General features: G+C 41.8%; 2 protein-coding genes across 2 annotated transcripts in view; one reads left to right on the top strand and one right to left on the bottom strand.

Annotated features, from left to right (window-relative positions):
• Positions 1-9518, bottom strand: part of lrrfip1a (leucine rich repeat (in FLII) interacting protein 1a) — a 49171-nt gene extending 39653 nt beyond the window's left edge. The window contains exon 1 of the mRNA XM_071542819.1: positions 8920-9518. Within this exon, the coding sequence (XP_071398920.1) occupies positions 8920-9009 (90 nt within the window). The 5' untranslated portion in view covers positions 9010-9518. The remainder of the gene's footprint in view (positions 1-8919) is intronic.
• A 2440-nt stretch (positions 9519-11958) lies between these two features.
• Positions 11959-14713, top strand: LOC139664013 (ras-related protein Rab-17-like). The gene is made up of 5 exons (XM_071542818.1): positions 11959-12130; positions 12481-12632; positions 13427-13552; positions 13756-13849; positions 14580-14713. Exons 1-5 carry the CDS (start codon positions 11959-11961, stop codon positions 14711-14713), a joined length of 678 nt encoding a protein of 225 aa, XP_071398919.1.
• Positions 14714-14860: the final 147 nt, after the last annotated feature.

Raw genomic sequence — 14860 nt, 5'->3', positions numbered from 1 at the left:
CATAGTGTTTCAGGCATCAACAGTTTGTGTTGCAGCTCTCACTACTACTACTGCATGATGGGAGTGAGCAATACCTCACAGGAAGTTACACAATGTGGTTCTGTGAGCGCGGTGAATAACAGGAGATTCGTTGCAAGAAGGAATTTCTACGAGTTTTTTAAACACCCTTCCAATATCCATGCAAAGGTGTTTGCTGAACATACATGCTCTTTCTCTGCTTCTCATTCATACAGTCACACACATTCACACCAGTACAACCTCCTGTTTTCTATTGTTGGCCACTGAGCAGCTCCACCGAAGCAGTTGAGGGTTAAATGCATTGCTCAAGGGCAACATCAACAGCGGTTTCTGAGGTAGAGGTCTGACAGTCAGTGCACTGTTTGGGCTCTAAGAAGAGGAAGATCATGGTAATGGAGGGAAGAATAAGTACGACCACAAAAAAAGTCAGGTCATAATACACTATCACACCTGTATATGTGTCCTCTGGCATGTCATTTTGAAAAATACTTAAACTCTAATGGGCGTGCCAGAGCTGAATATCTGACTCAGTTAAATCAAGTAGTTTTAGTTAGTCATGCTTGTTTACAGTCTGTACTTCTGCGCGAAACACACTATGTTTGCTATTGTCTGGAACAGTGAAGGATCCTCTGTGTGTGTGTGTGTGTGTGTGTGTGTGTGTGTGTGTGTATGTATGTATGTATGTGTGTGTGTGTGTGTGTCTTACACCACAATCACTTGATTTAAGATGCAGTGTTGGTGTTTTATGAGGACACAACATGATTTGGAGGGCTTAGTAATGACTGGTGAAATGCAAAAACCTGCAATTACAAGCCTCATTTAAGTTTGCCCGCTTTGGCACTAATAACGCAGAATTTGGCTGAGAAGTGTTCTCATTTGGGCCAATCAAGTCACCTAAACAAGACAAGGAAATGCATTCCATTCATTAAAAAAAAAGGGCTTATCACCAAGGCAACCAGACCATGTGACCTTGAATACTGTGACAGCATGACATGGCACAACCCCCCTACGAGTTTCATATTCATATTAACACTAACATGGATCCTTGAGCAGTGAGCTGCAATAGGTGATAAGTCTTCCAACCGCAGACAGCATTTCATCTTCAGGTTGGTTTTCCTGTTTATCTCACTGAACTAAGGTAACCCACTTGGAGTACTTCAATCCTTATTCCAAAAATAGAGGCAGCATTCAGTGTATCTGACAGCATTTAGATGTTGTTGCTTCTTGACATGTCTTGGCTTGCGGTGAGGAATGGTAAATTGATTAAGCAATGTCGTCAAACAACGCCTGCACTCCAGTTGGACACGCCCCCTAGGGGAGGGGCCAGAGAACTGCAAGGGGGAGGGGGGGTGAAATCAAGTGGAACCAACCTGATGAAAAAATAAACAGATCTATTGTATTCCAAATAAACCCCACTGCTACCGAGCATCAAGGTAAACACAAACCACAGCAGGCTGAACATGGACAAGTTGAAATAAATTACAGCGTTTGAACTTTGATTTTTTTTCCAAGGAAATGCATTTATTGTAACTACACATAATGGTACTATTACAGTGAGTTTGAGGGTGTGAAATTCTCAAAATGTTCAAAGGGGGTGGCGAGACTGGAAAGAGGTTGAGAACCACTGATATACAGTAGATGATTCCTGGGGGTTCAGACACCTTCATCTCCTAGTGCAAGGGTTCTCAAAGTGGGGTCCGGGGACCTCCTCGGGGTGCTTGAAGGGATTCCAGGTGGTCTCCCAGTAAAATGAGGACAATTTTAATTTCACTATTAAACTAATTAAATAATGTATAAGAATGACTATTTTAATCATAGGTTGCACTCTCACCACTATCGTCCACATACAGAAACTATTAAATACTGAATTAACAACAACAACAACAATTTTCCCATATGGGTTCCTCAGACAAAATCTTTTCAAATTGGGGGTCTGTGGCATCCGTATCTTTTTGCCAGGAAACATTTGAATAACTGACCATTTGTCTTACTTTGCTCCCACTTGCTGGGAGTGTTACCTACAGTATCTACTTTGCCACAAAAACATCTTTGTGTACCACCAGCCTTAGTGTACCTGCTTGGCTAATCTATAGTGCCACTACTGAATCCCCACCCACACCCACCACTGTTCCCTAGGTTTTGGAAGGAGCTCAACAGTGCTGAATAAACAGGAAGGAGTTTGTGATAACAATCTGCATGGCCCATGCGTGTGATGATGTCATCAAGAGGAAGCCAACACACGCAGGGCCTCCACTTCCTTTTAAGGACACTTGCCTTGTTCAGGCGTCGGGGCAGGCAAGGCTAACTGCAGCCAGTGGTTTGTGTACACACTCATATCAGGAAATACATAAGCATTTGTTTGGACTATTAATATTTGTTTTAGTACTTTAGGGCATAATGGGTATTCACTGGGAAATGTCAATCTGCTTCAGCCAAATTCTGGGCAACTCGATTAAACTAAATGGATTTGCAAATACTGGACCCTCCAGAAGCATCATGCATTGAAGTATAGTGCATTGAAAACCTTTATGAAGCTTTTACAGTTAGTTTTGGAGAAGAAAACAGTTATCTGACAAAAATACTGTGTAAATACAATGTAAAATGTGTGCATGTGCATATGTTTGCTGTTTATTGGCTGCATCATGTACTGTACACGTGTGTCTTGCTTGTCCCCCCTACATTCAAGATTAACTTGACTGTGTCTTTCGAGCTTGTTCCCTAGATGACAGTGTGAGACTGAGAGGGGAGTGGTGCGGTGGGCTTCCCCTTCCTCGCCGTCGAGCCCCACACTAATCCTCTCTAAACACTTGATTCTCTTCAACGCTCCACTGAGCTTCTGACTGTCACCCAGTGACAACCTGGCAACTTAATCCCCAGCTTACATTGTCTCCTCAGACTCACACAGACACAACAGACGATCAGCAGAATCCTGAAGAGCCGTTATGTGCCAAGAGCCTGACTGAAGGAGCATTATGGGTCTGCTACTGATAATTGAGGCAAAACATTAGATATCCTACAGGCTATATCAGCCGGTTTTGTGATGGTATTATTTATACCCAACTTCTAACTACACCAAATCTTCAACCAGAAAACAGTAAAACACAATATTCTCATTATTTTGTTAAGATCAGCTGATCTTTGGTGCCAGGTGATGTCACCTTCTATAGAATACAACAGGTGGTGACATCACCTGGCACCAAAGATCAGCCAATAGCAGGTGTCAATTTCAGTTTCTGGACTGCCTAAGGCACAGGAATAACATACTTCAAAGCAGAATTTTTGTGGTATTCCCCTTTGAAACAAAGAATAACATACTTATTTCATTTTGGAACAAAAATCTTAAATTACTTGTATATTAAATATTTAGCAAGAGTGTCGTCGACACTCACTTATAAATGTTGACAACATTTATAAGTGCTCACAAACAGACTCAGCTGGAAATACACTATGACACATTAAGCTGGGGGTGATCTTTTAGTATAATACACACTGGGACTGACTGTTTACCAGAAGCTTCCAAGAGAGTGACTGTTTGCCTCAGGCCAGATTCCAGGACTGTCATCATTATTGTAATGATTGATATCTGATCCCACACTGAGGGAGCAAGTGGTGTAGTGTGGACAGAGCTTGAGGGGAGCTACATCAACTACAAACGCGTTTACAACAGTTCCCTAGTGGGAAAAAAAAACATAAAAATAAAAAAAGAATCTGACTTTGTGGTCCTGTAGCCTATGGCTCAACGGGTCATGGGAATAACTGCCAAGGTAAGGAGATCATTTCCAACTGTGGCGACACATAAAGGGGGCTTTCAGGTCACGTAATGCACCCACTGACGGCCATATTGGAGGTCTTCAGCTCTTGAACAACAGTGGCTGTGAAAAATGTGAATCTTTTTCCTGCCCAGTTCTTATATATGTATCCATTATTTGCACACTAGACAGTTTTCCACTGGACCTCCATGATGGCACCAGATGTGGATGCTAGGAGATTTGTGGCGCAACTGCAAAACCTCTGTTGGAAAATGTATGCACCCATGGTACTGTAAGGAGCTTTAGATGAAAGAATCCACCAAATGGTTAATTATATGATATACAGATGATTGATAATGATAGAAAATTGCAAAGATCAACATATATCCAGTTTATTCACAGACACATGTCCACCAGGCGGGCCCGAACATAGCTGGTGGTAGACTAAAACAATACATAAATTAGTCCGACAAGCGAAAACTCCCTACAGCAAGACCTAGCCAGGAGGGATTTGATCATTCTTTTCACCAAATTGTGGTCTTGAATGCTTAAAGCCTGGGCTTTATAATTAACTGGTTGGTCAATAATGTGAAAGCCAACAGTGGCAGTTGGCCCGCTCACCAGGGTGACTGCCACCGCTGAATGATATCAACAAACATGACCAGGGACGAATACTGGATCCAAGAAAGTGCTGCTCCAATCTGAACAAAAACAACCTCTTCATTAGGGACTGTGTGCTGTTGGCTGCATCAAAATAGCTTCACAGACTCTTTGGTACGAGTCTGGTCAGGATCAGGGTACAAATAAGGGCATAAATCAAGCTGATATAGCCCTGTTATTTTAACATGCCAGTGAGATGTCGTTCACAGTATGTTTCATGATGCACAATGGTCAACAGGAACATTAAGGCACTACAGGCTTAAATTTACCGATTTACACAGCAATCCCCTCTGCGAGTGTTATTTAGCAGTTTTCTCCAGTGACATCATCATCCAAATCCCTCTACCCATATTAATCTTTTAATTCCTAGAAATGGATTCAGTTGTTAGATTTATAGCAGCAGCCTCATAATCTGTTAATGGGATGCATTACTTTCACTTCAAACAAAAGGAGCTCACACACCTCAGCCAGACTAGATTAGCTCAACTGTCCCTAACCCAAATTAAATTTCAAGCCAGATGAAACAGTGTGATTATCCTCTGAATAATCTGTCCAACAAAAGAATATTAGATTAAAATTAGGACAATTAATCATATTAATTCACTCCATTATGCATACAGACCAAAATTGCTTTTGGATATTTATAAAGGAAAATAACTTGTGTATTCATCAATGAAAACAGAGAAAACTTTTATGAAGTTTTCCTTGGAAAGGAATTCAATCTGCAGCCTCTCACAAGACTTTTTGGAAACATTTTCATTCACATATTTCATTGAAATTAAATAAAACGTTGCAAGCTATAACAATAGATAAGCACGCTGAAATCGAGTCAGACTATTTACTTATCATGTAAACTGCCAGTTTCTAATTTTATCCACGTCTGCTTCAATCGGGTAGAGATGACTCAGCTGCAGTCTGCATGCAGACATAGTCCTAGTGTAGCTTTACAGTATGTTTATTACCACCACTGGTTTTATTACCATCAACATGTGGTGGAGTTACTATACCACATACACTATAGTACACTGTATTTGAGTCTTGAAGAACATAACAAGGCCCCTCACTCTTATTTGAAATATCACTCCCCTATTCTTCCAATGATTGGTTTGCTCTAAATGACAGTAATCTAATTAAATGTTTACAGTATGCTTAATTCTCTGTGACATTAGATTGTTAATTGTATTCCTTTCACTGCCTCCAGGTGTCATGAAGAGTGGAGTGGATTCTACACAGTGGGACGATATCAATAATGCGGCTCTTGGGGGTTGGTGTATGTAACGGCGTTAAAGAGGTCAGATAAACTCTCTCCTTAGGTAGAAATCTTATCCTCCATCTAGTCAGGAGTCTCAGACCACGTGCCATGGAGGGCCGAGAGCCTGCAGGTTTTTGTTCCAAACAAACCCTACCACTGATTAGTTCCTCCTCTCTGGCTGAAGGTGTGCTAATCAGTGAAATCAGCTGGTGTAGTGTTTGGTTGGTATAAAAACCTGCAGACTCTTGGCCCTCCATGGCACACGGTTTGAAGAAATTGCTTTTGAAATGTTTTGACATTTAATCTGTGTCACAGGTGCATGAATGACACCTGTGACACAGATTCATAAATGTTCCACAATGAATATTATTAATGTATGTACTATTTAACTCCCATCATAGCCCTGCCAAACTTCTCACATTCCCATCTAATTAGGACAAGTGGAACTCAAGAGCAGGAAGCCATCCTTGTGCTACAAATGGATGTTTATAACAGGATTCAAAATGTTTGACAGATACAACGCCCAAAAGTACAGTATTACAAAGTCTCTGGCTTCCAGTACCGACATTCTTTCCTAGTGTGTGGTCTCCTCCCATTTGGTCCAAGCTTAGTCGGGGATACACTATTGACAGTTTCCCTAAACACTGTGATACTGGGGGAGTAAAGAAATGCGTAGCAACATGATACTAATGGACCCCCTCGATGGCCTAAAACACCTCAGCAGCTCAACATGCCAGCGTCTCCAAACCTTTAAATTCAATTTCTGTTCTTTATGGACTTTGCCATAACTTTGCCAATTATCCATCAATTTGCCATTTCAAAATTTTCAAGTTGGCAGGATGGCCATTTAGTGAGCCACATCCGTCACTTACACCCCTCCCTCCCGCCTCCCCATCCCCCCATCCATAGACCCAGGCTCAAAGCAGGGTGCAGTAACAGCTGATCTTTCAGGAGCGTCTATTTTTAAAACTCTTTTGCCGAACGGGCCAGCTCATCAGGGCTGACATACCATCCTGTCAGAGGACCGCCAGTGAGGGACTTGACCCCACCAAAACTTAAAGGCACAGGCTTTCTGTCCGCGCCACAGATGTGACAGCAAACCGAACACAGAGAAGGTTTAACTGTTGAGGAGTGGTGCCAAACTGCAAGGAAAACTTCTGTAAAGAGATCGTGTATCTGTTGCTGCTGAACAATTATGCAATAACTCTTGTCCAGCTTATCTCTGCAAACTTCGGCCGGAGAACATTCCCACTCCTGCAAATAGACTACAACCAGCAACGACTACCAGCTACAGGAATGTGCAACCTCAGACCAACTACTGCCGTGTCAATAGTCAGCTAAGCAGTTAAAAGAAGATAACATTTAAACAGCCAACCTTTCCAGGCTTTGGCATTGATATTGGGCCTGCTCACAGCTAGTAAGAGACAGCCATAGGGTGTGTGTGTGAAGTGTGATATGCAAATTTGATGAAACATCCGGGTCGGGTTGCACAGACCAAACTTCCTCCCAAACTGAAGTACGGTTTTCAATGCTGGCATGATGCAAGGCGATGACGATGATGGCAAAGTTCAGCTTCCTGTGCATCCTCACTGTATGAAGCTGAGCTGTGCACAGATACGCTGAAAGCCACAGTTCAGCTAGATAAGAGAGAGCAGGATCCATGTTGAGTAAACTGAAGATCCAGTTTGGGGATTAATATTTCACAGATACAGATGATTACATCCTCTAAGATGGTTGATAGATTCAACAATAAATTCCATTGAAAGGTTTAAATCTCATGCAAGATGTCGCTTTATAAGGGTAGATGTCAGTTTTGGGGCGTATTTCAGAACTGGTGGGTATCTTTTTTTGAAATTAAACTTTTCAAATGTGGATTTCCAGTCTGGATTTCACACTTTACAGAGAAGACAAGACAAGCGGTCTAAATGAGTGTGAAAACTGTCTCATTTCAAAGTCCATGGCACCAGGACCCTCTAGACACTCTAGACTAAAACACCCATTTACCCTACACCAGTCTCATCATAATAGTGTTTAATTACAGGAGTCGGGCCGTTGTTGGGAAATCAAACATTACACGACCCAACATAAAGAGATTAGGGTGGGTGCCGGTCCCCCGTGAAACAGTGTGAACCAGTCACAACACGACTTCAGCACCTGTTACAGGCAACTGCCTGCGACTGCTGCCAAGTCCTGTCCTGCACTGTTGAGGGGGAAGAAAGGATCCCTGCAGGTTAGCACATGAAAGACTTATTTCTAATACAGTAAACTGTTTCAATTAGCTGCAGGTCACATATATAAGAGCTGGTGCAACACAGTTTCCCTTGCAGTCAACAGTAGAGTGACAGTGACAGATTTTCCTGGAACAATGGGGGATTATCATAATCAGGATCCCTTTAATCACCAAGTGCAATTAGTTGTTTTGACAGCTTTGTGATACTGTCTGGTAATGTTCTTGAAGATTATGATAATAGATGTGTGTAGTAGGGTTAGACCGATATATCAGTTTGTCAATATATCTGCCTTTTATTAAATACATGACATCGGATAGTCATGTGGTCCACTGCCGATATGGAGATTCCTCCCTGACTACAACTACAGAAAAAAATATGTAAAACCTCCAATAACATTTTAATTTTCTTTGCACGTTTTATTATTCATGTAATTGCTCAATAAAGTTTTTTGTGAATTAATTCTTCAATTCAAAAAGGTAGTTCTGTATCCCAGACTTTCCTACCATGGAATAGGTGGGTCACCCTGTTTTTAAGACCTACTGACCCTAAACTTTGGGGCCATTGTTTAGGGCCTACAGAATGTCATTAGTCTGGGTTACAATGGAGAGTTTTGGTGTCAAATGATGATCTAACTGTTGTTTCAGAGCCTTTTCCACCCTGACAAGAAGACTCTGAATACTTGGGGGGTTTTTTTTGCATGAAAATGGAAAAAAGTAGAGATATTGAATATGGGCTGTTGGCAGCTTCTCAACAAAAATACCGGGATCAGCCTTCAAAAACTCATTATCTGTCCAACTCTATGTAGGTTTCGGGGCCACATGTTGGCAGGTAGGGGGCGTTATGAGCGGGTGTCCCTCCCTACTTCACCAGAGAGGAGGAAGATGAGGAGGAGGAAGACAAGGAGACCAGGCAAGAGCCCCAAGAGCCCGTGGACTCTTCTGGGCTTTTGTCTGTCAATAGAGACCTAATGTTCCAGATAGAAATGACTCATTCACTGTTGTCCACTCACCTCTCGTGCTATGAGGTTCAGGGCATCATCCTCGGCCGTCGACCTCTCCTTATTGGGGTTTCTTTTCCGTCCTGCGCCCTGAGTCCCCATGGCTCCACACCGCCTGTCCAATCACGTTATTTCACACCGCTGGTCCAACAGCGCACCGAATAATCCAACAAGAGTAGTAGCCACCAATTACGCTTCTATTGGGAAGCATGTGTTGCTAAAAAAGTCAAACTACAGACCAGAAGAAGACAAACCGTTGTTGGCCGAGCTCGCGGCATGGGTCATTATTGTCACACATCCGTTTTCAGACTTCTTCCTGTGTTCCTGTGTCGGCGCACAACTTGCAACTTTGTCGCAAGTCTTTATTAAACTACCGCAGCCTGACGAGCAGCATCTGCACCATGTGCGCTTCCTGACAGTTTCGCAATTCACAAGTCGTCCGCTCTAGGTTTACACTGTACTGTAAAGTGTTGAACTTCCTCTACAAACTCTTCCAAAATGAAATAAACAACTATGTTAAAGTAACATTACTTTTCCATTAAAGTGTCCTGTAATGTTCTCATGTTGAGTGGGGCTGCCGCACCTCCACCTGATTCACAGGAACAGACTGGGACCTGTCAGACTGAAAAAGTTGAAAGCCTGTACTCAATCATGCTGCCTTCAGGTGCTGTAGGAAATATGGCCTTTTCGTCTCAAGCGCACATGAATGACCCATCAGAGTGGTAAATATCACTAGGGAAGTCGCAATTTTCTATGATACCCGAGATAATTAGCATTGTTGTATATTTCTATTTGCACTCTTTGTTTTATCTTTACTTATTACACATTTTTGTGCATAGGCTACATATAAGTTCTACAGCAACTGTTGGCTACTTAATTGACGCTAGAAAGAGGCCAATGGATTTCTGGAGGTCTAAGGGAAGAAGAGAAGAGATATTTCCATAGCAGCAGCCTTTTTGTGTGTGTGTGTGTGTGTGTGTGTGTGTGTGTGTGTGTGTGTGTGTGTGTGTGTGTGTGTTAAAACATTATTTACATGGCCGGTGCACTTTTCTTACTTTTTCATTTTGTCCCTGCAGCCCAAAGTAGCTCTATGCCACTTGATTTATAAAATAAAACAACATCCAAAAATGTCATCCATTTTCTTTTTATTATTTCAGAGCTAATTGGGCTTGAAAAAGCGACAGGTCGTATTTACGACTCTAGAAGTCGGAGCAAGGAGTTTACGAGGAGCACTTGAAGGCATCATCAGTCCCGGACGGAGACGCTCTATACACGTTCAGGGGTTCAATTTCCAACCAGCAACCACACCGCCTGGGCTATCGCACTCTCTCACACCCCTCTGCTATTTTTAATGATGACCAGCCAGCTCTAAAAACAGTCCTGTGCTTCTTAAAGGCGTATAGACAAGACCGCGGTGCTGCATGGGGTTCATATGCCTGTCTATCAAAACAATAACCCAGCATACATATCACTGTAATGTTCCTATAATATTCATTTAGAGTGTGTCTATTGTAGTCAATGGTGATTTTAAAGTGCCTTCATCGTACTTGTAGTAGTTTTTATCTCCTGTAGTGTCACTATAGTATGATATCCTATAATATTCCTAGGACCTATACTTTTGCTATAATTTTTATATAGCATCCTTCTAAAACTTATTTTAGGATTATTACAGCTCCGTTTCACATATATTTCTATTTATTTTAGGCTTATTTCCATGTATGATGCTTAAAATAGTCGGTTTATCATCACAAGGCCCTTTGGGGAAACTTTTGCCCAGCTGTACAACTTTATGAAACACTGTAGAAGTGAAAGAGAAATGGAGAGGAAATAATTCAATTTACTAATGATTTAGAATGATTTAGAAGTATCTGGTATACCTTATCTGATGCTGTGAATCTCCACTGCCTTCATGCAGCTACTGCTGCCCCAGTAATTATGTAGTAAATCCAGCTTTAAGGCCATGGGTAACACAGTATATATGTGCAATGTCGCCCTCTTGTGTTGAGACAGTGTCATGGGAGGAGATCATGCAGGGCTTGGGGGAAAATAAGACAACGTTCAGTCAAATGTTCACAATAATCACAATGGAACATTTCTTAGTTATTGTATAGCCTACAGTATGTATGTGCACTCATACAAGGGATGTGTCACTTTCAATGCATTTCTGGGACACCACACAGAGTTACTTTTCCACACAACATACATTTCCAGCGACACATATTGGGACAGAGCATGTTGTTGTTAGTGTATGCTGTGTAAAAAAAAGTAAGGAAAATGTATCTTTGTATGTACTGCATTTATCACCCATAAAAGAGATGTGTCATTGTGAGCATATCTGTGTGTCTTATCTATCTTTAACATGAACAACCCAGCAGAAAATCTCCAAGTGGAGACAATTTTGCAGTTGTCAGCAAAGGAAGTGGTCTTCATTTTATTTTTATCTGCACTTTTACCACATCTTCAGTTCAGACTTTTGCTCATCAGTCATATAACAGCCAAAGCAAAATAGCTTTGTTAACAGGAATGGAACCAATAAAACTTAGTGAAGACCAAACTTTCCCATATTCTCCTTTTTCCTTCTGTTTGCTCGACTTAAACAGCCTTCCCTCTTGTCATTCTCAAGAAATAATTGATTTTACACTTGCAGACAAGCAGCATTAGGTCTGATGAGAGAGGAGTTAAGAGTGCATGTGATTGCTGACTTGTAATTGGCTTGCTTGAAGGTTTTATGGCTTGGCAGGGGGTGTAAACAAGGAAGTGAAATTGCATTTGTGTTGTTGGCCATTTACAAGTCAAGACTGGACTTTGGCTGGATCTGTTACTTTTGTTTTCTGTACAAGAATGGGAAGCGAGCACTACCGTTACCTTGTTAGCTGATCTTGAGCTTCTTACAACAAGAGAAACTTGTTAACTCTTCTGAGCAGTCTGGAATACCTGTTACTCCTTAAACAGGCAAATACTAGAAGATTTGGACCGAGGGACTTTGTTGGACTTTTTCTGTCTGGTCCACCTGAGTTCTCTTGCTCTGTTGGGAGTTACCTTCTTCTTTTGATGCTCCCAAGCGTGCCAGGAGGAGCTCGGCTCCGCAGTGACACTGTGAGGAGAGAAGTCCGGACCCTGCGGGTGAAGATGGTGCTCCTGGGGAGTTCTGGGGTGGGGAAGTCCAGTCTGGCCCTGCGGTTTAGCAAGGATGAGTTCAGGAACACATCACCTACTGTGGGCTGTGAGTACGCAATACTGTGAGCTGTGGATGGTAATGGTGCCATATTATGATTCAGCTATCATGGATAAATTATGTTATTAATGCTGGAAAGTGTGTAGCAGGGAGATCTCTTTTATTTCCATCTTACTTCCATCCTTACATTGTTGTTTGTATTGTCCAAAAAAACTTTAGATTTGCAATTTCATATGTATTTTCTGATCTACTGCCTCTAGTCCAGTTTTCTAATAGATATTCTACGATCAGCCAAAAGACAAAGATGATCTTTGCGTGGACAAATAATATGCTGAGCTGCACAGGACCAGCTCAGAAGACTCAGTGCTTAATGAACAACCCCCCCCCCCTCCTCCCAGGTGCCTACCTGACCCGGGTGGTGCATCTGAGTGACGTCAGTTTTCGCTTTGAGATTTGGGACACGGCGGGACAGGAGAAATACCACAGTGTCACCCCACTGTACTACAGAGGAGCCCATGCTGCACTGCTGGTCTATGACATCAGCAAGCGGGTAAAAGCAGTGCAAACACACTAACACACACAGACATGGACATGGAAATGACATATAAACATGTGCAAACACATACAATACAATACATATAATTCTAACCCACATCAGTGATGGAAAAAGTACTCAAATCCTTTACTTAAGTAAAAGTAGCAATACCATAATGTAAAAATACTTAATTAAAAGTAAAAGTTCTGCAATCAAAGGTTTACTTAAGTAAAAGTATAGAAGTATTAGCAGTAAAATAAACATAAGTATCAAAAGTAAAAGTACTCGTTCTGAAGAATGGTCCCTTTCAGAGCGTTAACCTGTAGGTACCAGTACTTTAATGTTGTAGATCTAACTGCTCCATATACTGTTGGGGAGTTTAAACCCTAACAATGCATCATATTTTATGAGCTTATCATATGTTTTGCATGCAAAAGGGTTAGGCTTATTCTGCAAAGTAACTAGTAACTACAGCTGTCAGATAAATGTAGTGCAGTAAAAAGTACAATATTTCCCTCTGAAATGTAGTGGAGTAAAAGTATAAAGTCTCACAAAATGGAAATACTCAAAGTGCCAGTACCTCAAAATTGTTCTTAAGTACAGTACTTGAGTAAATGTACTTAGTTACTTTCCACCTCTGACCCGCATGCACCTAACCCAAACCTACATGCACATTGCACACAATTATATAGAGAAACAGGTTGTGTTTTCTGTATGTTTGGGTTTCTGTGTGTGTGTGTGCTCATCCAAAGCATATCTTGGCCGATGTGTATGTACCTCTGTGTATTCTTGTGTCTTACTGTGACTAGGAGACGTTCATCAGAGCCCAGGTGTGGCTCAAAGAGCTTGAGAAACAGTGCATGCCAGGATCTACTGTCATAGGACTGGTGGGGAACAAGGGAGATCTGGCTCAAGATCGACAAGTGTCAGTGCAGGTACACACACACACACACGCGCACACACACACACACACACACACGCACACAGATGCATACACAGACATATACATTCACACAGAAACAAACATAAACTTCCTGATCTAACCCCTATACAGTGCATATAAACAAAGTCATTAGACAGATTAATGTGTGACTCTACTGTCATCATTACTGCTCAGATTCTCCATGTCTCCACACAGGAAGGACATGGTCTGGCTCTTGACAAGGGCTTGTTCTTCATGGAGACATCAGCGCTGTCAGGGCATCAAGTCACTGAGCTGCTCCTGGCTATAGGTAAGTTTTGAACAAGCTGCAATAAGAAAGTCAACCTTCTACCACTAGAGAGCAGCAGATACAAACACAGAGAACAAATGCAGGCCAGGGCTGGTAGTTATCAAGCATCTCAGAGTAGGAGTGCTGATCTAGGGTCAGTTTATCCTTCAAGATCATACTGAATGTGAAGTGATCAGGGGTTTCAGATCAGTACATGTACTTTGAAAGGTTTTATAACTACAGGTTCTGATGTTCGCCTTCATAATAAATCTACACTGAACAAAAACATAAAGGCAGCATGCAACAATTTTAAAGATTTTACTTAGTTCATATAAGAAAATCATTCAATTGAGAGAAATTCTGGACAAAGGAGAAATGCTCACTAACTGGGATGTAAACAAATTGGTGCACAAGATTTGAGAGAAATAAGCTTTTTGTGAAAAAAAATGTATTCTAACTCTTTACAGATTGGACAAAAAAATTACATATTGCATTTATATTTTTGTTCAGTATAAAATGAGTAACTGGAGTGGGCAATATGAAATACTGTCCTATAGTTGCTTTGATAAAAACAACAATGCATTCATTAAGTATTTTATGTTAAATATTATATGTTAACAGTATTTTACAGTTTTATTTTATTGCTTGAGCCTCTGCCCTCCAAAATGTCCGCATGGTCCTGTGTGATATATCATAACTGTGTGTGTACCCGTGTCTATGTGGTTCCCATGGTAACCGTGCTGTGCTCCAGCCCACAGGGTGAAGCAGAGTATTACAGGGCAGCAGGAGGGCCTGGCGGAGTGGCAGGAGACGCCGCTGGTGGATCTGCAGCACAACGACACTTTCAACCCGTTCGCATCCTGCTGCCCCAAAGTTGGGCCCTAACCTCCCTGTCTCTGTCAACAGAGGGCGTTCAGGTGACGTAACGCTCCCTCTGGCGGCCATGTTGGAGGTCCGCAGCTCTTGGGCAACAGTGACTATGAACAGCTGTTGGTGTTTGTAAATGTAAACTTGGCCGTCTCAATGGAATTC

The sequence above is a fragment of the Centroberyx affinis genome, unplaced genomic scaffold (genome assembly GCF_046629955.1).
Source record: "Centroberyx affinis isolate AG114_WGS23_722 - 3 ecotype Tasmania unplaced genomic scaffold, CSIRO-AGI_Caff_v1 ptg004190l_1, whole genome shotgun sequence".
NCBI lineage: Eukaryota > Metazoa > Chordata > Actinopteri > Beryciformes > Berycidae > Centroberyx > Centroberyx affinis.
Note: the sequence above shows the minus strand (reverse complement) of the source record. Positions and strands in the feature narration are given on the sequence as shown.

Excerpts from the sequence above, each read along its gene's own strand:
- LOC139664013 (XM_071542818.1), top strand. The coding sequence starts at position 11,959 with ATGCTCCCAAGCGTGCCAGGAGGAGCTCGGCTCCGCAGTGACACTGTG. Across the intron at positions 12,131-12,480 it reads CACATCACCTACTGTGGGCT|GTGCCTACCTGACCCGGGTG; the intron begins GTGAGTACGCAA and ends CCCTCCTCCCAG. Across the intron at positions 13,553-13,755 it reads ATCGACAAGTGTCAGTGCAG|GAAGGACATGGTCTGGCTCT; the intron begins GTACACACACAC and ends GTCTCCACACAG.